Source organism: Pongo pygmaeus, chromosome 19 (assembly GCF_028885625.2).
Source record: "Pongo pygmaeus isolate AG05252 chromosome 19, NHGRI_mPonPyg2-v2.0_pri, whole genome shotgun sequence".
NCBI classification, from domain to species: Eukaryota; Metazoa; Chordata; class Mammalia; order Primates; family Hominidae; genus Pongo; species Pongo pygmaeus.
The window spans coordinates 51,535,695-51,560,928 of NC_072392.2; the positions used below are offsets into that span (position 1 = coordinate 51,535,695).

General features: G+C 40.7%; 1 protein-coding gene and 1 pseudogene across 12 annotated transcripts in view; one reads left to right on the forward strand and one right to left on the reverse strand.

The window, feature by feature from the left end:
* AP2B1 (adaptor related protein complex 2 subunit beta 1) overlaps positions 1-25,234 on the forward strand; it is a 150,128-nt gene that overhangs the window by 663 nt on the left and 124,231 nt on the right. For 2 of the 12 annotated variants that reach the window (XM_054455958.2, XM_054455975.2), the window contains exons 2-4: positions 8,407-8,617; positions 15,169-15,228; positions 19,393-19,498. In XM_054455958.2, the coding sequence (XP_054311933.1) occupies positions 15,192-15,228; positions 19,393-19,498 (143 nt within the window). In that variant the 5' untranslated portion in view covers positions 8,407-8,617; positions 15,169-15,191. Of the gene's footprint in view, positions 1-19; positions 854-4,169; positions 4,279-8,406; positions 8,853-8,951; positions 9,211-9,500; positions 9,692-15,168; positions 15,229-19,392; positions 19,499-25,234 lie in introns of those variants that run through there. The other 10 variants (XM_063655418.1, XM_054455969.2, XM_063655419.1 and 7 more) reach the window with 10 other exon arrangements.
* Positions 17,715-19,184, reverse strand: LOC129016800 (transmembrane protein 160-like; annotated as a pseudogene).

A 25,234-nucleotide genomic window follows, 5' to 3' on the forward strand; every position in this document is an offset into this window, starting at 1 on the left:
TCCCGCCCCGCTGAAATAGAAGAGGGCCGTTGTGGGCTGGTTTTGGCTATGAATTCTCCGCTAGTTTGGTTTACTTTTCGTAGCTGGGTCTGCATGGTAGCCTCGCTGGAAAGCTACAGCTCTGAACCTCTCTCTGCGAGGTCTTTTTGACAAGCTGTTTGGGGCACCGCGCAGACGTCTGGCGCTGGGAGCCAGAGCTCGGGCCGGTTGCTGAGCCCTGTGTTCTGCAGGCGATGGAGCTAGGGCGGAGGGAGGAAGGGAATCTGGAGATGGAAAGGACTTTGCTGTACACGCGCGGCAGGGATGGTGGTTAATTTATATGTCTTAGCCTTCCAGAAATGATTTAAAGCGACATAGCAGGAGATAGGAGCCTTAGATTTATTGCCGCCAATTATAAGGAAAGATGATTGGCTTGAGAAAGGTTCATGCTTGTTCCTCAGTACTTGAGACGGTTAATCTTCATCCAAGCTGGTAGTTTAACGTCTTCCAGGTTTTGGCTATATTCAAGCATAACTGCATGCACTTGCTATACTGGATGAAAATGGTCTCCATCCTTGAACACAGTTGTATGTGTCACCACCAGCTATATGAATACAGTGCTAACGCAGAGGGAGCTTTATGAATTGTAACTAGCATGCACTAGGGACACTTGACAGAAAGTTTCCTTTCATGCCGTTTTTATACCAAAATGAATGTGATTTACCTTAAGATTTGTAAAGTGCTTTTATGTTATGTACAGCTTTGTCTTCCTGAAGTTGGCTGACACAGCCTTATTGAATTTGGATGAGAGTTCCACCTCTCCTCCCTTCCTCTGGGAAGTACCACCTCTGGGCTAAATAGCTGGGAATGGAAGGTATTGCTTACTGCCCTAGAGGCCCTTATGTTATAAAAATAATTGGTTTGCGTAATGAGAACCCTCAAAAACAAGGTTTGGATTTAGTTATTCCAATAGGAGAGAAAACCTTACAAATTGTCCTTAATTATAGTTATAAAAAGTGTTTTTTACTCTACCAAAATACATTATATTGATACATGATTTTTACCTTACAGAGTTTTAAGACTAGACGTAGTTTATCCATATAAAGCACCTGGATACATATTGGGTGCTTGTTTAATAGTAACTGTTATGTACAAGTTTTTCTTAAGTGAATAGCAAAAATACAAAGTTGAGAAGTAGCATCAACTAAATCAAGCAGGAAATTAAACATTTTTGTCACTTAGGGATCTTTGGTTACAAGCAACAGAAACAAACAGGCTAATTTAAAACGGAATTTATTAGAAGTGTATGGAATAGCTCACAAAATAAGTAAAGCCAGCCCTGAAAGAACAAGAACTTAACAATACTATTGGGACTGTCTAACAGGAATTAGAAGTTCTTATCCAGGCAACGTTGTTGCAGTGAACAAGCTTCCACCAATTTCTGTTTATGACTCTGCTCATGATACAAATTTCAACTGACCTCTCTTGGTTCAAGTTCCCTCTCCACCCTGTCTTTCACTCTTAGCCAGGGGAAGGCAAGATGTCTTGATTGATAGTCCCATGGAAGTACTCCAAAAGTTAACTAAATGTATGGCATAAGAACGCCTATAATCCCAGCACTTTGGGAGGCCGAGGCGGGTGGATCACCTGAGGTCAAGAGGTCGTGACCAGCCTGACCAACATGGAGAAACCCCGTCTGTACTAGAAATACAAAAAATTAGCTGGGCGGGGTGGTACATACCTGTAATCCCAGCTACTCGGGAGGCTGAGGCAGGAGAATTGCTTGAACCCTGGAAGTGGAGGTTGTGGTGAGCTGAGATTGCACCATTGCACTCCAGCCTGGGTAACTGAGCGAGACTCCATCTCCAGAAAAAAGAAAAGAAAAAGGAAAGGTAGGGCCAGGTATGGTGGCTCATACCTGTAATCCCAGCACTTTGGGAGGCTGAGACGGGTGGATCACTTGAAGTCAGGAGTTTGAGACCAGCCTAGCCAACATGGCGAAAACCCATCTCTACTAAAAATACAAAAATTAGCTTGGAGTGGTGGTGCATGGTGGCGGATGCCTGTTATCCCAGCTACTCTGGAGGCTGAGGCAGGAGAATCACTTGAACCCGGGAGGCAGAGGTTGCAGTGAGCCGAGGTCACACCACTGCACTCCAGCCTGGGGGACAGAGTGAGACTCTGTCTCAAAAAAAAAAAAAAAAAGAAAGAAAGAAAGAAATTTGCAACTCGAATAAGAGGTCTGGGAGGCCCAAATCTTTTAGACGTGATAATCGGAATGCCCTTCTGAGGACATAACAAAGACCTAAATTATGAGGAGCCAGCCATATGAGGAGTTGGGGAAAAGAATATTAGGCAGAAGGAAGAGTATTGTGAAGACCCTAAGGTGAGAAAGAGCTTGGTGTGTTTGAGGGCTATTATAGCTGGCAAAAGGTGAAATGATGAGGAAATGAGCAGTGACTGAAAGGCACAAAATGATGTTAGAGAGGTAGACAGGCCAAACCATGCAGGGACTCACAGGCCATGGGAACGACCCTGGATTTTAGCCCAAGTGCAATGGGAAGCCAATGAAGGATTCACACACCAAAGATGTGATCAGGTATACATATATATTTTTATATATATATAAAATATATATATACACAAATATATATAAAATATATATAATTATATATTATATATAAAATATAAATAAATATATATTATATATAAATATAAATAAATATATATTATATATAAATATAAATATATATATTATATATAAAATATAAATATATATAAAATATATATATACTTTTTTTTTTTGAAACAGAGTTTTACTCTTGTTGCTCAGGCTGGAGTGCAATGGCATGATGGCTCACTGCAACCACCGCCTCCTGGGTTCAAGCGATTCTCCTGCCACAGCCTCCCAAGTAGCTGGGATTACCGGCGCCCGCCAACATGCCCGGCTAATTTTTGTATTTTTAGTAGAGATGGGGTTTCACCATGTTGGCCAGGCTGGTCTTGAACTCCTGGCCTTGTGATCTGCCCACTTTGGCCTCCCAAAGTGCTAGGATTACAGGCGTGAGCCACCGTGCCTGGCCAGGTTTATATTTTTTAAAGATATCTCTGATGGTTTTGTGGGTATGCAGTATTTATATCAAGCTTTACATTTATGATATATGCACACTGTTGTTTTTGTTTTTGTTTTCTTGAGATAGAGCCTTGCTCTGTAGCCCAGGCTGGAGTGCAGTGGCACAATCTCGGCTCACTGCAACCGCCGCCTCCCAGGTTCAAGTTATTCTCCCACCTCAGACCCCCCCGAATAGCTGGGACTACATGCATGTGCCACCACACCCGGCTAATTTTTGTATTTTTAGTAGAGACAGGGTTTTGCCATGTTGGCTAGGCTGGTCTCAAACTCCTGGCCTCAAGTGATCCCCCTGCCTCAGCCTCCCAAAGTGCTGGGATTACGGGTGTGAGCCACCACATCAGGCCAGATATGCACATTTTTAAATGTATGTTATACATCCAAGAAAGTTAAACAACCTGGCCACTACGTGGAGAATGGTAGAGAGAAGACTTATAGGCTTCTAATAGTCCAGGCAAAAGGTGATGGTGGCTTGGATTTATGAGATTGAATAGAGAGAGTTGGATGGCTTGGAGTTTTTTTTTTTTTTTTTTGAGACAGAGTCTTGCTCTGTTGCCCAGGCTGGAGTGCAGTGGCGCAATCTCGTCTCACTGCAACCTTCGCCTCCCGGGTTCAAGCAGTTCTGTACCTCAGCCTCCCGAGTAGCTGAGATTACAGGCGCCCACCACAACGCCCGGCTAATTTTAGTAGAGACGGGGTTTCACCATCTTGGCCAGGCTGGTCACGAACTCCTGACCTTGTGATCCACCTGCCTTGGCCTCCCAAAGTGCTGGGATTACAGGTGTGAGCCACAGCACCCAGCCACGGCTTTGAGATTTTAAAGGTAGAATTGACAACTGGAGATGGATTGGATGTGGCAGTTGAAGGAAAGGGAAATCAGGAATGACCCTTAGGTTTCTGGCTTGAGCAGCTCAGTGCAATTTATTAAAATAATCACAATTACAGGAAATAGTTCCATAGTCCATGCTATGTGCCAGCCATAGTTCTAAGTGCTTTACATGTAATTTATTTCATTGTTCAATATTATGATTAGATGTTACTATCTTCCTCCATTTTATAGATGAGAAAACCAAAGAAAGGAGCACATAGATGGAGGAAACTGGGAGAAGAATAGCTTTCAAACATGTTAGGCAATGAGAAGTTGATGAAAGTTTTTGAACAGCAGAGAGGTATGAATCAAAGCTCTTAAATACTTTTCTTTTTCTTTTTTTTTTTTTTTTTTTTGAGATGGAGTCTTACTTTATTGCCCAGGCTGGAGTGTAGTGGCGCGATTTCAGCTCACTGCAACCTCCTCCTCTCAGGTTCAAGTAATTCTTCTGCCTCAGCTTCCCTAGTACCTGAGACTACAGGCATGTGCCACCATGCCTGGCTAATTTTTGTATTTTTAGTAGAGTCAGAATTTCACCATGTTGGCCAGGCTGGGCTCAAAGTCCTGGCCTCAGGTGATCCACCTGCCTTGGCCTCCCAAAGTGCTGTGATCACAGGCATGAGCCACCACAGCCAGCCTCTTGAAGATTTTTCTAATGACATCTTTACGAAATCTACCTCTGTCTGCTAGGAGTTGTACCTTGAATGAGTTTTTTTCTCTCTCTCTTTCTTTTTAGAGACGGTCTCACTCTGTCACCCAGGCTGGAGTGCAGTGGCATGATCATGGCTCACTACAGCCTCAAACTCTTGGGCTCAAGTGATCCTCCCACATCAGCCTCCCAAAGTGCTGGGATCATAGGTGTAAACTGCTGCGCCCAACTCTGTAACCAGGTTTTTCTAACCTCCTTCATTCCTTATGATTTAACCCAGCAGTATAGTTATCGATTTGGTGATGAAATTTGGGGAATAGGTCTAGGCTAGAGATAAGAGATTTTGGAGCCATATATGTAAGAAAGATAATTAAACCCATGGTATGCTAAAGGGTTAGTGTAGAGAAAATGTATGAGTATAGAACTAAACTTGAAAAAATTGGCTGAGTTTGGTGGCTCACGCCTATAATCCCAGCATTTGGGGAGGCCAAGGCAGGAGGATCACTTGAGCCCAGGAGTTCCAGACCAGCCTGGGCAAAATGGCAAGACCACCTCTCTACAAAAAAAAAAAAAAAAAAGAAAGAAAATTAGCTAGGCATGGTGACACATGCCCGTAGTCGCAGCTACTTGGGAAGCTAGGTGGGAGGATTGCTTGAGCCTGGGAGGTCAAGGCTGCAGTGAATTGTAATGGCACCACTGCATTCCAGCCTGGGCAATAGTGCAACACCCTGCCTCAAGAAAGAAAAAATCCTTGCCATGCTTTTCCTCAGATACCATCTCTGCTTTCTTTGGTCATACTTTCTTATGAGTTATCTGCAATTCCTGTTTTTATTTCCTCACTTCTAATCCATCCTCAAACATCTGCAGTATGACTTTTGCCTTCATATCTCTACTGATTTCTCAGCAATAACATCAAATACCTCCATGTTGCTAAATCCTGTAGACACTTTTTAGCCCTTCTCCTGTCTATAGCAACTAATATTGTTGATCACTTATTTATGCATTAAGTCAACATATATTAATTTGTGTGTGATGGGGCTAGCCTCACGTGTGCCAGAGTGAACAGATTGGTATAGTCCCTACTTTCATGAAACTCTGAAAACATCCTAAAATATACAATTCTGCTTTTCCTCCTACTCTCTGACTACTCCTTCTCAGTCCTCTTTGCATTCTTGGGTTTATCTGTTTCTGCTCCAAGCACTCACTCTCCACATTCTTCACGAATAATGTTCATGCCCACAGATTGAATTATCATCTGTATGCTCACAGTTCACAAATTTAACTCCAGATCATTCCTTATCTTCAGACACATATAATCAAGTACCTCTTGGATACAGATCTTCACTCTAACCTAACATATAACATGAACTCATCACCTCGCTATCCTTCCCCAAACTTCTGCCATTTATTATATTTTCCTATTTTCAGTGACTAGTACCACCATTCATCCCTTGCCCTAACCTAAAACATAAGCCTTATCAGCCCTAGTGTCAGACTTCCTGGGTTCAAATCTTAATTCTACCTGTGTGTGTGTGTGTGTGTGTGTGTGTGTGTGTGTGACTGCAAGCTCCGCCTTCCAGGTTCACGCCATTCTCCTGCCTCAGCCTCCTGAATAGCTGGGACTATAGGCGCCCGCCACCACGCCTGGCTACTTTTTTTTGTATTTTTAGTAGAGACGGGGTTTCACCATGTTAGCCAGGATGGTCTTGATCTCCTGACCTTGTGATCCGCCCACCTCAGCCTCCCAAAGTGTTGGGATTACAAGCGTGAGCCACCGCGCCCGGCCATCTTAATTCTACCTTTTAACTTCTCTGTATCTCTTAAAATAGAGGAAGTAATAGTACCTACCTGGTTATCAGGTGGTGAGGATGTAAAAATGTACTTAGCAGAAATCATAATAAATATCAAAATCATATTTTGACACGAAATCATAATAAATATCAACAGTTATTTGTTTAAACCACCATCATCGTGTGGCTGGATCATTTCAACAGTTTCCTGAGTGGTCTCCCATTAGATTATGAGCCCGTGATGGTCCCAAAAGGTGAAAAGAAGGGAGATTGGTCCATACTTTCACCCAAAAGTGGAAGAGAATGAAGCTGGAAAAGCTTTCGGATTGATGCTTTATTTTGAAAATAGTATTGGTTCATTTTTCCTTAAAATATATGCATTTTTCAGAGAAAGGAATGGAAAATAAAACAAATATAAAGAAGATAACATTTGTAATCAGCACCCAGAGGGAACCACTAATAGGTATATATACTCCTCTGGATTTAGAGTTTTGTATCTTTTTTTTTTTTTCTTATTTCAAAGCATTTTTCTGTATCATATTTTTCAACAATATGATTTAAAAGGCACATCCCAATTGTAGAAATAAATACATGTTCATTGTAGAACACTTTGAAAAGTACAGAAAAATATTAGGAAGAAAAGTAAAACTCTCACTATCCTGCAATAACCACTTTTAACGTTCTGCTGAATATCCAAGCTTTTTTTTTTTCTTTTGAGATGGATCTGGCTTTGTTACCCAGGCTGGAGTGCAGTGGCGAGATCTTGGCTCACTGCAACCTCCACCTCCTGGGATCAAGCCATTCTCTTGCCTCAGCCTCCCGAGTAGCCGGGATTATAGGCGTGTGCCACCACCCCCAGCTAATTTTTGTTTTTTCAGTGGAGACGGGGTTTCACCACATTGGCCAGGCTGGTCTCAAACTCCCAACATCAGGTGATCCACCCACCTCAGCCTCCTAAAGGGCTGGGATTGCAGGTGTGAGCCACCACGCCTGGCGTATCCTAGCCTTTTTTTTCTACACATATATAGTCATACTGTATACTATATTGTTTGGTGTCCTTTTTTTGCTTAACACTTTATGAATTTTCTGTCATAAAATATTCTATAACATTATGCAGCTATCTGATTTACCGTGTTTGCATTCTCTCACTTTATACCTGGCTTTCTAATTTCCCCTATTCCCCTATTTTAATAACAGAGGAAATAATAATACATGAGTATGTTATACAAAATTTTAATGTACTTCTGATCACTTTTTTAAGAATGAAGTTTTAAAATACTGAAACACTTTTTGACTCACAGAGTTCATGGGCAAAATGTGAGAAAAATCACTTTGCTCTCCATCCTTCCTTACACCCTGAAATTAACCTTAGGGACAGCTAGTTCATTTAACATCATCAATCTTGTTCTCCAGTTCCAGGTCCTGGAATCTAGCTCTTAGTGTCCGAAAGAAACTTACTTTTGTGTAAGCACACCTATTATATACTAGGCACTTTACCTAATTTATCTGGTTTAAGCTTCACATGCCCGAGAGAGATACTATCATTGTCTTCATTTCTTTTTTTTTTTCTCATTGTCTTCATTTCACAGATAAGAAAGTTGATGAGACATTAACTGTCCCAGTCACATTCAGGGTAGGGATTCAAACTCACATCCAATGCCTCCTCAACCTCTTTTACGTGCAGCACTATCCTCTAGCCCCACTGCCCGTATATAGGCCTGGGTTATATCACCATTGTCTGCTCTTGAGCCTGGAAGGAAAATGAGCTGAGGGGTTTTGTTTTTTCAGAAAGGAACAGGATATTTCCTCATCTCTATGTTTACGTTTTTCAGAGAATTTCTGTGCGAGGAAACAAATCCATTGTCAGCTTTTTAAATATATCCCTTCGGAGTAGCCACTTAACATCCTCTGAGGCCCAGATGGGTTAGCTTGCCGGGACCAAAGGAAATCTTTGGGTCTGGAAAGCGACAAGAGATCACCGCCTTTCTAGGTCTCCCGCGCACCCCGATGACGTCACGCGGCGACGTTATCTGACGTCAGAGTTTCCTGCCCACCATCTTTGTCCCTGGCGAAGTGGGTTTTGCGCAGTGGCTTAGACCTAGAAAAGAATCGTGACGGGCAGGAAACCATCACACCACCACCCGGGCTGTGCTCTCCGGCTCCCGCCGCCACCCCCGCCCTCGCCTTCGCCTCCGCCTCCGGTGAGTTCAGGGCGGTTGCCTTTGGGGTATGTCCCTAACTGACGGGGTGGGGGACGGAGAAAAGGGTAACCCCAGGCTGGGTCGGAGACCGGCGGAGGCGAGGAAATCCTAAGAGCGTGACCGTTGATGATGCAGGGAACCGTCGGGTGTGACCATTGAGAGGGAAAAGGTTGGAGAAAGGGTCTCTACCATGATGCCTGTGGTGCGGTGAGGGAATCCTCGGGTGTGGCAGCAGGTAGTTGGGGGCAGGAGGGGAAGATGTGTTTCGGAATTGAGGGTTTAGGAGGACCAGAGGCCAGGGGTGTGGCTGATAGAGCCTGGAGGCCGTGGGGGGAACCTTCTTTCTTCCCCGCTGGGCGTCGTTTACTGAGAGGCTGAGACGTGTCCAGTAAGCGAAAGGGAAAAGGGATTCCCTCAAAGGTTTGCTCATTGATGGGCGAACGTCGTCTCTCCGGTAACTTGAGGGTAAGAGACAACCTCTTCCCTGCTCCGTAATGGAGGAGCATATCGCTAGAATCTTGACCACCTGGGGAAAGAAGAGGCATTCCTGACTCTTGGAGGAAGGAAAGAGTAACTTCCAGAATTGACCCGATGTAAGAGAGGGGGGAAGCAAATGGGGGCAAATCTTAACCCAGCATTTTTTTTTTTTTTTTTTCTGGGTTCTGCAGGAATGGTCTGGTTTGGGAAAGGCTGTAGATTAAGCCGAAAGTAAAGAAACTGGAACTTCCTGTTATTTCCTTATCATTTGAATCCAAATCATTTGTTCATGCTGCTTGTTTTCTATTGGAGGGGTGGGGTGGGGGGGGGACAGGCTTTTATTGAACTCACGCGGATGCTTCATTAAACTTTTGACTTTTATTTTATTTTATTTTTGTATTTTTAGTGACAGGGTGTTACTGTGTAGCCCAGTCTGGTCTCGAACTCCTGGGCCCAAGCGATCCTCCCGCTTCGGCCTCCTAAAGTTTTGTGATTACAGGCGTGAGCCAGCGCGCCCAGCCAAACTTGACTTTTAAGAAGAAAAAATGTTTTGAAAACTGCCAAAGACTTATCATAACCATTGTGGTTTAAAAGAAGGTAAATGCATTAAGCTTAGAAAGGCAGAATGACTAAGAAAGAAGGTGGTCTCAATGAGAATCAATTTAAATGATTAGTTACCTTCCTTGTATACTTCAATTGCTTAGCCTCAGGGTACACTTACAAAGTAGTAATAGAAAGCAGCAGATGAAGGAGGTGCAGCTCTATAAGAAAACCTATTAACATATTCCAGTGATGACTAAGCGTGCTGGTAAGGTGAGAACTGTTTGCAGGTATCTTAGCTGTTGAAACTTTCAAGGAAGCAGAAAGGATGATGTATAATGCAAGCATCCTCACTAAAAGCTGGGTGGTAAAATCAATATAAATCTAATATTCTGACTGTGTATGAAGAAACTCAAGGAAGTCCAGTTCTTTCATTCTTTCTTTCCTTAAAAGATCCATATTTTGAAATACTAACTTTTTAGGCACAGGTTTCAACCAAGCTGAGCAAGGAATATATTAAATAGGTCACGTTCTCCTTTCTCTTGTCCTTTCTTCTAGGCTTAGGTTTTCCGGAGTTTAATGTTATTTTGGTTAAGAATTAGATGTAAAACTTTTGAACTCCTTTGCTTCTGTATAATATTAAGAAGCTACTTTGTAGTCTGTTATGTTTAAATAGAAATCACAGGTGATTTTAGCTTTTGTGTCTCATAATTTCTTATGAGCAAGATAATACCTGATGATGCTATTGTCTTTGCATTATTACTGAATATTTGATTAGAAATGAATTTGGCACCTCTCACCCTTATAATAAAAGATTACTGGAATGACATTTCTGCTTTATAATTTGGTTAACTTTGGCCAGTTTTTCACTATGAGCACTGAGCTTTGTAAAGTCCAACTTTGTGAAAAGAAGGGTTTAGTGACTTAACAAACTAATTTAGCTTCCCAGAGAGCCACTTGAATTAAGACCCTATTAATTTTTTTCTGACCTTATTCTACCCAAGGTATTAATCTTATTTTGCTGCTCAGTTTCTCTTTTGGGGAACTGGAGGGAGGTATAGGAGAGGAGGGACTTTGACAACCTATATTTGGTAGAAACTAGGTTATGTTAAATCTGGATATATAATCCTGTGCAGGGAGGCCTTCTCCGAAATGCAGTGACATCACACTCTGGTCGAGGGCAAGTAAGAGTGATTATGTGCTTTGATTCTGGCAGCTTTGTTGTTTAACAGTGGCCTTAGGCCATACCGTAAATCCTCAGAACAGCCGTGACTTGTCTGGTTTGATCTGGTAGAAAGGTAGTGTGAGTTCAAATTCCATCATGGCTTTGCTTATTTCTCTGGCTCTTCTGAAGGAACGTTTTCTCCCCCATAGGAGCAGCTTGATTTTTGAGGCACTTCAGCAAATACTTGATTTTTTTTTCTTTAGCTCTATTTTGTGTACTTTTTCTGTAACTTCTTTTTTTTTTGAGACGGAGTCTCACTCTTTCGCCCAGGCTGGAGTGCAGCGGCGCGATCTCGGCTCACTGCAAGCTCCGCCTCCTGGGTTCACACCATTCTCCTGTCTCAGCCTCCCGAGTCGCTGGGACTACAGGCGTCCGCCACACGCCCGGCTAATTTTTTGTATTTTTAGTAGAGACGGGGTTTCACCGTGTTAGCCAGGATGGTCTCCATCTCCTGCCCTCGTGATCTGCCCACCTCCCAAAGTGCTGGGATTACAGGCGTGAGCCACCGCGCCCGGCTGTAACTTCTAATGAAGACGTCAGTTTTTGCCATCCTGTATTTTGGAGACTCTGGCTATGTCCATATCTAGCATGTGATTAAGGGTATCTCTCATTATATGAGGTGAGAACTCATTATATGAGAGATACACTTCATCATATATATATGTGATTTTTTTTTTTTGAGGTGAAATTCACGTACCATAAAATTAACCAGGTTAAGGCATACAGTTCAGTGGCATTTGGTACACTGACAGTGTTATGCAACAATCATGTCTTCTGATTTGTTTTTATTTACACTATTTTCATTTTTCTTGGAGTTTCTTTTGGCTTAAGGCAAGAACCAGCTTGGCACCATGTTTCTCTGCCAGTATGGTTAGGGAATATTTTGTTACTATTGTTTACAATAGTGTTGGTTACTAGAGTGATATCCCTTCTCTTTAGAGCAGCAAGGACTCTTAATTTAGAATCTATGTTATAGGCTTCTAAAGATACTTGACCCTCCTGTCTTCCCTGAAATTTTGTGGGTGGGTGCATTATTTTCTAGTTAAGACAAGAACACTTAATGCTCACAGTGAACAGGACAGTAATATATTCCTTGACATTGAAATTGTTAGGGGAGATAATGAAATATGTGAGCTACTGATAAAGGTATGACTTAAGACTTAGGTTAATTTATTGTTTAATAGAATGTAGTGAAAATTCCTGTTAAGAATTTACTCATGCCTGTAATCCCAGCACTTTGGGAGGCTGAGGTGGATGGATAACTTGATGTCAGGAGTTCCAGACCAGCCTGGCTAACAAGGAAAAACCCTGTCTGTACTAAAATACAAAAATTAGCTGGGCGTGGTAGTGGGTGCCTGTAGTCCCAGCTACTCTGAAGGCTAAGGCAGGAGAATCACTTGAACCTGGGAGGCAAAGGTTGCAGTGAGCCCAAATCGAACCACTGCACTGGAGCCTGGGCCACAGTGAGACTTTGTCTCAAAAAACAGAAAAAAGAATTTAATGGGCTGAGCACGGTGATCCCAACATGTAGTCCCAGCTACTCGGGAGGCTGAGGCGGGAGGATCGCTTGAGCCCAAAAGGCAGATGTTGCAGTGAGTCCCAGCTGGGACTACAGGCATGTGCTACCATGTGCGGCTAATTTTTGTATTTTTATCAGAGACGGAGTTTCGCCATGTTCCCCAGAGTGGTCTCGATCTCCTGAGCTCAAGCCATCCGCACGCCTCGTCCTCCCAAAGTGTTGGGATTACAGGCGTGAGCCACCGTGCCTGGCCCAAAAAAATTTAATGTGTGTGTGTATAAGAGGCTTTTCAGAGAAATTGGGTGACAAATTCTAAGGAGGTTTTGTTTTAAAATCTTAAACAAGTTTTAAAGGACATAGCATAGCATAGTAAACATCCTAGACGGATTATAATGGATTTGAGCTATAGTCCTTCTTTGAGGCTCAAGTAATCGTTTCTGTTTACTGGTTTTTCTGTTTGTATATATACATTCATAAATAACTTCAGATTTATTCCAGGTCTTTTATGTGAAGAATTCGTTTCTTCATTTGCCCACTTCACATTTAGTTTACATTATGAATGGACTAAATGATTATAACATTCTTTGAATTTTTGCTAGAAACGCATTTTAAAAACATTGCATAAGGCAAGCTTCAGTATAATTTTTAATTATAACAAGTATTAAAGGAGAAATTTCTATATTCTGTAATGATATTTGTGAGTCCTGGCTCACTTCTTTTAACAAGATCATTCTGTGAATTTCTGGTACAATCTAAAGAGCTATTAGGATCAAGACTATAAATAGTAATTAGCTGGTTGGAAAGATAGCAAATGAGTCTAATTTCCATTAAACTGTATAAGTAGCACGTTTTAGAGATCAGATTTGAACCAGAAGTTTTTCATTATTTTATGTTTATCTGGCTCTTTTTTCTTTTCTTTAATTACATTGATTTGTTTGGTGCTTAGGTCTTTTCTCCTAGATCCATATTTACTATTGTTTGCCAAATATATTATGTCATATTGACCTGATGATAATTAGCAGGTGCCAGGATGTCTTGTCCTGAAGTTGGTGATAAGTATTATTAGTGATGGTGATAAGGAAAAAGATACTCATTTTGAGTACAGAAGGAATATTATTAAAAAATATATGTATATTTATATATTATTTTCCCCTTGAGACAAGGTCTCTGTCGCTGAGGCTGGAGTGCAGTGGTGAGATCATAGCTCCCTGTAGCCTTGATCTCCTAGGCTCAAGCGATCCACACACCTCAGCCTCCCAAGTAGCTGGGACTACAGGTACATGCCACCATGCCTGAGCCACTGCGCCTGGCCCAAATTCCTATTTATTTATTTATTTATTTGGGATGGACTTTTGCTCTGTTGCCCAGGCTGGAGTGCAGTGGCGTGATCTCGGCTTACCGCAACCTCCGCCTCCCAGGTCCAAGCGATTCTCCTGCCTCAGCCTCCCAAGTAGCTGGGATTAAAGGCACGTGCCACCACGCCCAGCTAATTTTTGTATTTTTAGCAGAGACAGGGTTTCACCATGTTGGCCAGGCTGGTCTTGAACTCCTGACCTCAAGTGATCCACCCGGTGGCCTCCCAAAGTGCTGGGATTACAGGCGTGAGCTACTGTGCCTGGCCCCAAAATTTTAATATATTTAAAGAAGTCTGGTACATTGGACAAAGTCTTATAGTTTCTCAAATCAGAAAAAGTAGTCTTATTATTTAGTAAAAATGTGACCAGACTGTGCCGTTTTTGTTAGTAGGGCCATTTGTTATCTGGATTACTTCTTCTGGAAATTGGGATGGAAGAGTTAAGGTTGAGGTTGAGATCCGCGTTCTTTTGTTTCAACACCAGTTTGATTCTCGTGCCTGAACAGATGTCTCAGTCTTTTGCCTTGTTTTTAACTATAAACTAGCATTATTTGGGAATACTCTTGGGCTAAATCTAGACTGTTGGAAGTAAGAAAGCCACTTTTTTTTTAAATCCAAAAATATAGTTAGATACAATGAATAAGATCTAGTATTTGATAGCACAAAAGGGTGACTACAGTCAACAATAATTTACTGGACATTTAAAAATAACTAAAAGAGTATAATTGAATTGTTTATAATACAAAGAAAGGATAAATGCTTGAGGTGATGGATACCCCATTTACCCTAATGTAATTGTTATGCATTGTCTGCCTGTTATCAAAATATCTCATGTACCTATACACACCTACTACATACCCACAAAACTAAAAATTAAAAAAAAATTCCATGCATAAGTCATGGTTGCCTCTCTAGACGTTTGTTGTGAAAGAATATTGTCCTACTAATTTTGAATTTTTTTTTTTCTGAAAGAGATTCTTTTTATTGAAAGTTTCATGTCGTAGATCGGCAAAATTGTTTTTTCTTTTGACCTTACACTGCTTCAGAATATATGCTTTGGAGTGATTCCAGCTTGAGGCAAGGAAGTTACCAGATTTTCCTGAACGGAAAGTAATTGCAGATATATTTATAAAAAGGTCCAGCTTTAGCTCTTGAAAGCTTTGAGGAGTTACTGTGGATAAAATCACAAAGCCATAATAGGTTCATATTTTTACCCAGTTGCATTTGGCCTTTAGATTTTTGCCCCATTAGCTTGAGGAGTTACATTCTTAGTTTTTCTTGAACCATCAACAGTGGTGATAAAGGAAGATGATACTCATTTTTAGAAATTCTTAAATATAAGTGTTCCTAAAATTAATTGGATGTTCTTAAAATTAATTGGATGCCTTGTTGGATATCTATAACCTGAATGAAGGAATTCTTTTCTCTTGCTATAGGTGCACATTAAAGATCCAAAGTCATGACTGACTCCAAGTATTTCACAACCAATAAAAAAGGTAAGTATGAGAATACAATCAAATCTTTGGAAATTTTCAAAAGTTGTAGTGTAAGATTGCCCCAAGCAGAATGTTGCTGACCTCTTCCTTCAGACATACATGTAATTGACAATCTCACTGGACATCTACTACTTGTACAGATGAATGTATTCAAGTAAGTTATTAAAGAGTAGGTTTTAAAAGAGAGGGCTGTGATGCACATTATTATGACTTGAAGGTTCTGTTTAGTGAAAGAGGCTCCTCTTTGCTGTTTGAGATGATCCATTGGAGATTGGTTAAGTGTGAGGAGGACAAAAGAAGCAGCGTACTTTTTCCCTTTTATTAAATAATTTTTACTTGGAAATAAACATTTTATAACAAAGAATACAATTAAAGCAATACAGATATGTATGTAAAAGGTAAAAATGAAAGTTCTCCCTTCCTATTCCTATTCCCAAGGGAACTTGGTGTATATCCTCAAGTCTTTTTCTCTGCATATAAGTGCATATATTAATACATATGATTTAAAATTTTTTTATCTTTAATGAAAAAGCAATCTTGCAAAACAATGAATAGAAATGGGTTATTTTCATATCCGTCCGTATACATCTACCTTGTTCTTCGTCTAGATGTGTATTTAAAATGGGGAATCTCTAGAGCCATCTATGGTTTTTAGGTCATAGACTGAATTACTTGAGGGACTTTGCACTTATTAGTCTCATCATCTTTGTTATCAGTAATATAATGCTTGTTTTTACATATGAGTTTGGGTCTAGGAACAAAAGATTCTTCTGGGGAAAGTCCAACCTTTCATCTTTTGTAAAATTGTTCCTAAATAAAATAGATCATTTCTAGAAATGTGGAGGGTCTTCCCATCAAAGACAAACATTTTAGCCCATCTCAGCTTATTGTGCCTGTAGCTTAGCTTGCTTTATTTGTTGCTTAGGATCAGAATTCTGTGCTTTTGTGTTCAGGAGTCCTTATATTTACCAAAGTATTCCAGACATGACACCAACTACCATTCTTCTTTTTCTCTTGTTGCAGTGACTTGCTTAATTATGTCAGTTTGTTGTCTGTAGCTTTCAATCTTGGCAACACATTAGAATTGCTCAGGCAGGGAACTTTGAAATAATACTGATGCCTGGGTCTCAACCTCAGCCTGATTTCAGTTGTCCTGGATATGGTCTGGGTGTGAGGATTTTAAAGGTTCTCCAGGTGGCCAGGCATGGTGGCTCATGCCTGTAATCCCAGCACGTTGGGAGGCCGAGACGGGAGGATTTTTTGAGTGCGGGAGTTTGAGACCAGCCTGGGCAACATGGTAAGACCCTATCTCTATGAAAAAAAACTAAAAAATTAGCCCTGTATGGTGGTGCACACCTGTAGTCCCAGCTATTTGGGAGGCTGAGGTGGGAGGATCACTTGAGCTCAGGAGGTTGAGGCTGCAGTGAGCCGTGATTGTGCCGCTGTACCCCGGCCTGGGCAACAGAGAGAGACCCTGTCTCAAAAGAAAAAAATTAAAAAGAAAGCTCCCCAGATTATTTTAATGTGCAGCCATGATTGAGAACTACTGCTAGCTGCTAACAGTGCTTGGTAGGTTTGATTGGGGGGAGGAGGAGGGAGAAAAGATAGGAATTTAATAAAGTTGTAGAATATATGACTTTGCCTCTTTTAGTACCCCTCTTTGGTCCTGCCCAACTTTTTCCTCCTTATTTTTATTACTTACACCTCACAAAAGCCATTAGCCACTTGTCATTCATTCTCAGCTTTTTCTGATTTTCTTTTGGAAATATGTTTATTTCTTCTGTTAGCGTTTTGTGTGCTTTGATGAACAAAATGTCTATAATTATATAAAGGGATATAATTACAATTAAATAGTTATAATTTTAAAACTCTCCTAACTCTTCAAACCTACTCTTGAAAAGGGTCCTGGTGACCTTTTTTTAATTCAGGCATTTGTAAAAGTTTGAGACTGCTGATTGAATCACTGCTAATAAACATCATACTTAAAAAAATTGATAGATTGTGTTCCCTGTACTTCCTGCAACACCCACCAGAACTGCCACTGAAACATATTCTTTAAATTTATGCTTTTGGAATTGGAATAATTTCTGTTACATCCTGCTTTGATTCTATAACACCTGCTGCTGTTTACAATTCAGACTTTCTGAAACCCCGCGGTTTGTCCTTCACTGTTCCCAGAAGTGAATGAGAGGAACTCTAAGAGCTGAATTTGGCAGGATGGGACATGGTGAAGAGTCCTATGAAGAATGACTCTTTAAAGGGCCCAGCTTTTCTTGCTATGCTACTTTTGTAGCTGTTTATTAAATAGAAATTTTGGAACAATTTTTTTGCCTTATTGGCCATGGATATTGAAACGAAAAAGTGCTCTACTTCTGTGTCTTACTAATTTCATCCTTTCCACATAAGGGTTTCAGGCAAATCACGTAGTGTTCTGTCCCCACTATTTGTTTCTTTTTTTTTTTTGGAGGAGGGGAGGTCAGGTTTTAATGTCCCAGTCCTCGGGCGCCGTCATCCAGCGCCTGCCAGGCCCGGCGGCCATGTCACTCACTCGGGTGGCGGCCGGCCTGCCTCATCAGGGCCTTCCGCGGAGGCCGCCCCGTCGCCCTCGAGCACCAGCTCCACGTCCAGCTCCAGCTGCCCCATGTAGAAGCCCACGGCGCACACCCAGAGCGGGCTGGCGGCGAGTACAGCGCCCGCAGCTGCGCCCCCTAGCGTCAGCTGCATGGGCCCCCGCAGCGCTGCCAGGCCCACCACGTACGAGGCGCTGCCCCACACCGCACACAGGCCTCCCAGCAGGAAGAAGCCATATGCTGCTTCGCGATCCATGTCACTCTGCATGAAGGAGATAACCCCCGATGCCCGATGCCAGGAGGCCATTGTGGAAGCAGGAGAAGAAAGCTGTCTCGTGCGCCTTTCGGAGGAGCCTGGCGCCTGCACGGTCCAGCTCGGACACAGGTGGCGGCGAAGCCTCGTTGCGGGGGCCGTGGCCGGGGGCGAAGGACCCCTGGGCGCCCCCGCTGCGGGGCCACTGAGGCGGCAGTAGCGACCTCCGGAAGCGGAGACTGTCCCCACTGTTTCTGTGCTGGTAAATGAGATCTGGTTGAAAGGAACGACAGGAACAGTCTTGACGGTGGAGGAAGGTCTTTTGAGGCAATATGGTAGATGAGCTGGAGGATGTAGATGGAAAGTTGAAGTGGGAGTAGTCAACCTCTTTTTCATGGACTTAGTGTTTTTTTTCCGTTTCTTTTAAACAATATTAGGGTTGTTACTTTCTTTTTTATTTTGGTTCCGGCTTCTTGCAGATAGATGAGCCTGGAGACCAGGCCTTAAAATAGTGGTTACAGTCCCTGACAGTTTACAGTGCGGAGCCTAAGCAGTCATTCAAGATTGTACCTTTGGAAATGACTCCATTGTGTACCATTCTTGGTTTCAAGATTATTCTTGTTTGATTGAATAGGAAGGGCCTTAAAGCCCACTGATTTATTAAAGTACTGATTAAAATAGTGATTCTCAACATTGGGTGTGCGTTAGAGTCACTTGGTGGAGCTCCTAAAGGTATAAATATGAGTTCTCTTTGACATTATGATTTATTTGGCCCAGAGTGGAGCCTGCACTTTGTTATATTTAGTATTTCTCAGGTAATATTAGTGTGTGGCCAGGGCTGAGAACCTTTGAATTCAAGAGTTAGGAGACGCAGTGCTAAGCCCAACTTTGTCACTCACTCTGTGAACTTTGAGCCTCATTTCTTAATCTGTAAAGCCGAGCGTGGGTAAATGAGATAATACGTGCCTGCTCCCTACCTACATTTATGTTCTTCTCCAGACTTTAACATTCTGATGGAAGATCATCCTTTGTATATACTGTTCTCTCCCCACTGTAGCTAGATATAATGAGATTTGGTTTTTCCTACTCTTGTGGTTCTTGAAGATCTGGATTGCACCTTCCTCTCTGGCCATAATTTAAAAGATTTTTAAAACTTACTGATGTCTTCCTTATCAGTGAGTCAGGTAATATTCTAGGGCTTTGAATTTTATATATTCTATAATTTTAAAATCTTATTTTAGTTGCTGCCCTGCTATCCTGGTATTGGTTATTACATAGTGCAGTATTCTGCTCTAAATCTGTGGTCCTGGGACCTCACCAGTTTGCTCTTATCTCTTGCAGGAGAAATATTTGAACTAAAAGCTGAACTCAACAATGAAAAGAAAGAAAAGAGAAAGGAGGCTGTGAAGAAAGTGATTGCTGCTATGACCGTGGGGAAGGATGTTAGGTAAGAGTAATCACCCTTGCCATTGATCACTTCAGAGGTCCATACCCCATCTTATGGCCTTTACTGCTTTTCCTTTAAAACTATCATAATCATAGAACCTCTAAGAATGGGTTTGTCCCACTAAAAACATCATTAGGAAGTGCAGTTGCCTTTGTATTAATGCTCTACTTTTTGTTTGTTTGTTTGTTTTGGGATGTGTGTGTGTTTGTGTTAGAACAGTGAAACGAGTTTGATTTCATTGCATTCAGATCTAGCATAACAACTTCTGAGAGCTGGCACAGTTACAAATTTTTTTGCTGAGGTAGTTTTAGAAGATGATAAAAATACACTGAGAGCATAAGTTCCCATGATCTTTAATTGGCTCAAGCCACTGCCCTCAGCTTTACAACTGTACATTCAATTGCTGAATTCAAGGTGAAAATCAATGTTAACCAAATCCATGTAGTCTTATTTTTTATTTCTGTAATTAAGACCATTTGGAAATAAGTAAGGATTATATGCAGGCCCCTAAGGATTATCCTAAGACCCTTTCAGGGGGTCCGTAAGCTGTTTTCATAATAATACTTAGATGTTACTTGCCTTTTTCACTATTTGGATGTTTACAGTGATGGTGCAAAGCAGTGGTGGGTAAAACTGCTGGTGCCTCAGCATGAATGAAGGCAGTGGTGCCAACCATAATGGTAGTCATTGTATTCCTTACCACCATGTGCTAAAAAAGAGCAGTTTCACTTAGGAATGTCCTTCATGAGCAGTAAAAATTTGTTTTATTAAAACTTGAACCTTTTTAATATTGTGTTTGATGAAATAGGAATTACCCATAAATCTCTTCTGCTGCATAGCAGTGTAATGGTCGACTTGAGAAAAAGCTCTTGTGCAGTTGTTTGAACTGCAAACACCATTTTTATGTGAAAGAATGATTGACAAACTATATTTAATCAGACTTTGGTATTTGGGAGATATTTTATCAAAAATGAACAAAGTGAACCTGTCACTTCAAGGGAAAAAAATTGACAATAGATATGTTTCAGGTTTTAAAGTAAAAAATTAGAATTTTGGAAAACCTGTATCTCCTATCATAAGCTTGACAGCTTCCTAATGCTTAAAGACTTTTCTGAGGAGATTGGTGGTGAAATTAATGATTGTGATTATTTGCTGTTTTATAATGAAATGTGTCAGCATAGCTCAGTGAACCAATATTTTTCCAAATGACCAGAGCATATGTATATCACAAAATTATGCATGGATAAAAGATTTATTCAAAATAAAGTGTGGAGGCCAGGCGTAGTGGCTCACGGTTGTGATCCCAGTATTTTGGGAGGCCGAGGCAGGCGGATCACTTGAGGGCAGGAGTTCGAGACTAGGCTGGCCAACATGGTGAAATTCTGTCTCTACTAAAAAAAATACAAAAAAATTAGCCGGGCATGGTGGCATGTGCGTGTAATCCCAGCTACTCTAGAGGCTGAGGCAGTAGAATTGCTTGAACACAGGAGGCGGAGGTTGCAGTGAGCCAGGATTGCGCCACTGCACTCCAGCCTGGACAAGAGAGTAAGACTCTGTCTCAAAAAACAAAAAACGAAAAAACAAAATAGTATGTAAATGAATGGATTTTAATACAATCAAGTACAAAAAGTTTATTGATATGGTTTCAGATTCTATATTGCAACTAACTTTTAAGAAACTACAATGTGTGGACTCAGAAAGAGGAAAACAACCATTTGTCTAGTTTATTTATCATTATTTTTTTTGAGACAGGGTCTTACTCTGTCACCCATACTGGAGTGTAGTGACGCTATCTTGGCTCACTGCAACCTCCGCCTCTCAGGCTCAAGCGATTCTCCTGCCTCAGCCACCCAAGTAGCTGGGATTACAGGCGTGCACCACTACCACCCAGCTAATTTTTGTATTTTTAGTAGAGATGGGGTTTCACCATGTTGGCCAGGCTGGTCTCGAACTCCTGACCTCAAATGATCTACCTGCCTTGGCCTCACAAAACTGCTGGGATTACAGGCATGAGCCACTGTGCCCGGGCTGTCTAGTTTTAGTGTAACATCAAGAATTTCTAGTTATAACAAAAAAAATAGAAAATAAGGAATATCTAGTTATATGAAAAAGCTATTAAAATATTATTTCCTTTTCCAAGTTATATACATGTATGAAGCTGGATTTTCTTCTTATATTTCAAAACAACATTCTACAAAAGGTTGAATGCAGGAACATATGAGAATCCAGCTGTTTTTATTTAAAGTAGATATTAAAGAGAGTTGCAAAAAGAAAAGCAGCGTCACCATCTCATTAATTTAAAAACAGTACATTTTACCTTTAAAATGTTATGAAATGGGTTTATTCTTATTTTAATGGATTAACTTTTTAAAAATTTCTCAATTTTAATTCCTGACATGGTAAAATATCAATAGGTGTATAACCCACATGAACAAAAACTCTTTGGGATCTCAGTAATTTTTAAGAGTATGAAGGGATCCCGAGACCAAAAAGGTGAGGGCTGCTTCCTTAACCAGACGGGGAACCCAGATAGAAATGGCAGCATAGGGAATGACTCTGTATCTTCTCTTGCTCCAGGTGCTGCTCTTCTGAGGTGAATTTTTGTTATTTTTCTTTTGTTTGTTAGCACATAAAGCACATTTGGTTTTTAAATTGCTGTCCTGTGACCATGTATCTAAGGAGTTGGCAAACTTTTTTGTAAAGGACAGAATAGTAAGTACATCAGGCTGGCATAGTAAGTACTCTTTGCTTAGCAGGCAAAGAGGCAAAATTGAGTTTGTTAGGTAGGTACTTACATAACAAGAGAGAAGACAAATTTCCAAAAATTTTTTATTGAGGATATTCAAAATAAAATAATAGTTAAGTATAGTGTTTTGTACCACAGGTCTACTATTAAGTGGGATTCTTTTTGGAGGATGATAACATTTTGCTTAATTAGGATTCATAGTATTTTTCATCATCAGATTTGTTTTATTTATTTATTGTTTTGAAATGGAGTCTTGCTCCATCGCTCAGGCTGGAGTGCAGTGGCGCAATCTCGGCCCACTGCAGCCTCTGCCTCCCGGGTTCAAGGGATTCTCCTGCCTCAGCCTCCTGAGTAGCTGGTACTGTATATGTGCCTGCCATCACTCCTGGCTGACGCCGAGTGATCTGCCTGCCTTGGCCTCCCGAAGTGTTGGGATTACAGGCATGAGCCACCATGCCCGGCCAAGATTCATATAGATGAACACTTAGTTCATCTATAAAAACCACTTTTAGCTCATGGATTGTACAAAAATCCAGCATTGGGCTAGATTTAACCCACAGGCGGTAGTTGCCTATCTGTGATCTGTCTAGTCACTGAAGGGCTGTTTTTGCCAAAGAATAAATCTGGATTGAAAGCATTAGTACAAACGAATTGGTAAAAATTGTCATAACTTTTTTTTTTTTTTTTTTTTTGAGACGAAGTTTTGCTCTTGTTGCCCAGGCTGCAGTGCAATGGCGTGATCTTGGCTCACTGCAACCTCCGCCTCCCGGGTTCAAGCGATTATCCTGCCTCTGTCTCCCGAGTAGCTGGGATTACAGGCATGCGCTACCATGCCCAGCTAATTTTGTATTTTTAGTAGAGATGGGGTTTCTCCATGTTGGTCAGGCTGGTCTCAAACTCCTGAAAAATTGTCATAACTCTACAGGGGCTGTTGTGGTTTTGCCAAGCTTATTTCTGTATCCTGCAGAAAAGTTAAAACTCTTGATTTTTTTTTTATATGCTTGCTATTGCTGATACTCTATTATATACTTAGCACTATACCACTTATCATTATTCAAACAAAAGGGTATTGGATGTCTGTTTGCCTTCATGACTTTTACTGTCTAGTTGATGAAACCCAAAACTTGAAAAATTAGGGAAAAATAAAATATATTTACATAATTAGGCACTAAAGTGTATATTTTAAAGTCAATACGAGTTCTACCAAAGAGAGATACAGGTTAACAGGAATAGTTGAAGAACCCTTCTTGGAGATGAAATATGAGCTGTGCCTAGAAAGATAGTGCAAAGAAGTAAAATGGAGATTAGCTATTTGTAGATTGTGATATTTCAGCCTTCCCTGCAATTAACCTCAAGTGCAGCACTGTCCAGTAGAAATACAGTGTGAACCACATATGTAATTTTAAATTTTCTAATAGCCATTTTGAAAAAATGAAAAGAAACAGATGAATTAATTTTAGTAATACATTTTATTTGACCCAGTATATCTAAAATATCCTTTCAGCATGTAATCAATATAAAAATTATTAATGAGATATTTTACATTATATTTTTCATGCTAAGTCTTCAAAATCCAGTGTGTGTTTTACATTTACGTCACATCTCAGTTCACACTCGCCACATTGTGTTTAGTAGTCACATGTGACTAGTGGCCACCATATTGGAAAGTTCAGGTTTCTAGTTTATAGGTTGGCACTTAACACTTTTTACTTCTTGCTTGGTCTTTGGCTATTAAGTCTTCTTGACCTCGTGTAGATTGCTAGAATTAAACTATTTAGGATCTTGAATTTATTATTGGTTAATGTTTAACATTCACTGGTTATCGTTGTTTTGTGCATGAGCTAGTCTAGGAAATAGAAAACACATTTTTGGAGAGTGTTTACTAAATATCTACAGGTGCATGAAACTACTGTAGGTACCATGCATACAAGTGAAACACATAGTTTGCTTTCTAGGACAGAAGTTACTGGTTCACTGGAGATATGGTGGATTCTTTGACCTGAGTCCAGCTTCCTTTCTGTGAATAATTTCTACTTCTGTACCCTTTTGTGTATATAGGACCATTGTATATACCATGTGACCAGCTATTTCATTCCCTTTTTTCCCCTTACTTCCTTGTGGAAATATACCTACATTTGTTTTTTCTTTCTTCTATGCTAGTAGCAAGATGTTTAGCAGTATTAAAAATTTATAAGGTACTTTGATAAAGCATTGTGGGGAAGATTAATTGCTAACTTCCCATAAAGTTACAGTTATCCTATATTTTAAAGATACAGCTTACACTTTAGAATCTGACAAGCTCAACCCTTCCAAGCTAATGATGCTCCTTTAAATTTATTTCCTGTGGCTTATAGGAGAATGGTAAATCATGAAATAACTAGAACTTAGGAAAGGTATAAACTCCTTTTATATTTGATTACTCTCAAATTTTCATTTGTCTGAATATGTAATGTTAAAAAAATAATTTCACTAAAAGGGAATCAGGACATCTTGGAGGATGACTGATTCTAGGTCTGGAATTAGAAATGTACAAAATGAGCCTGGATGGAACATCTTGTCATAAAGGAAAGTATGGAAAATACCAGGTCATATCACAAGGATTCAGGAGCTAAGTTCTTACTGGTCAAGAATGGAAGAATATGAACATTAAAAAGTGTAACTGAAGTGCTTTGAAACTGTAGTAGATTGATATGAAGAATTATTGTTCCTTTTGCCCTGTCGCACTCCTAAAAGCAAGATGATTCACCAGCAGCTCTACTGGAGCCACCCGTGAAAAGTCAGCCAGGGTTCTTGCTATTGTGTCTGCTGAAACTGGGCACAGTCTGATCTGGAAATTCGGCCTCGTTATATGCCACCAGTGTTTCCATCATACGTGAAGGATATAGATTTCATTAAGTTGGACTAAGTGGTCTTCCATGAATGGATTATCTAAGGCACCCACCCAATGAGAGAAACCATGTTACCTTTTTGTACATAAAATAAATATTTTA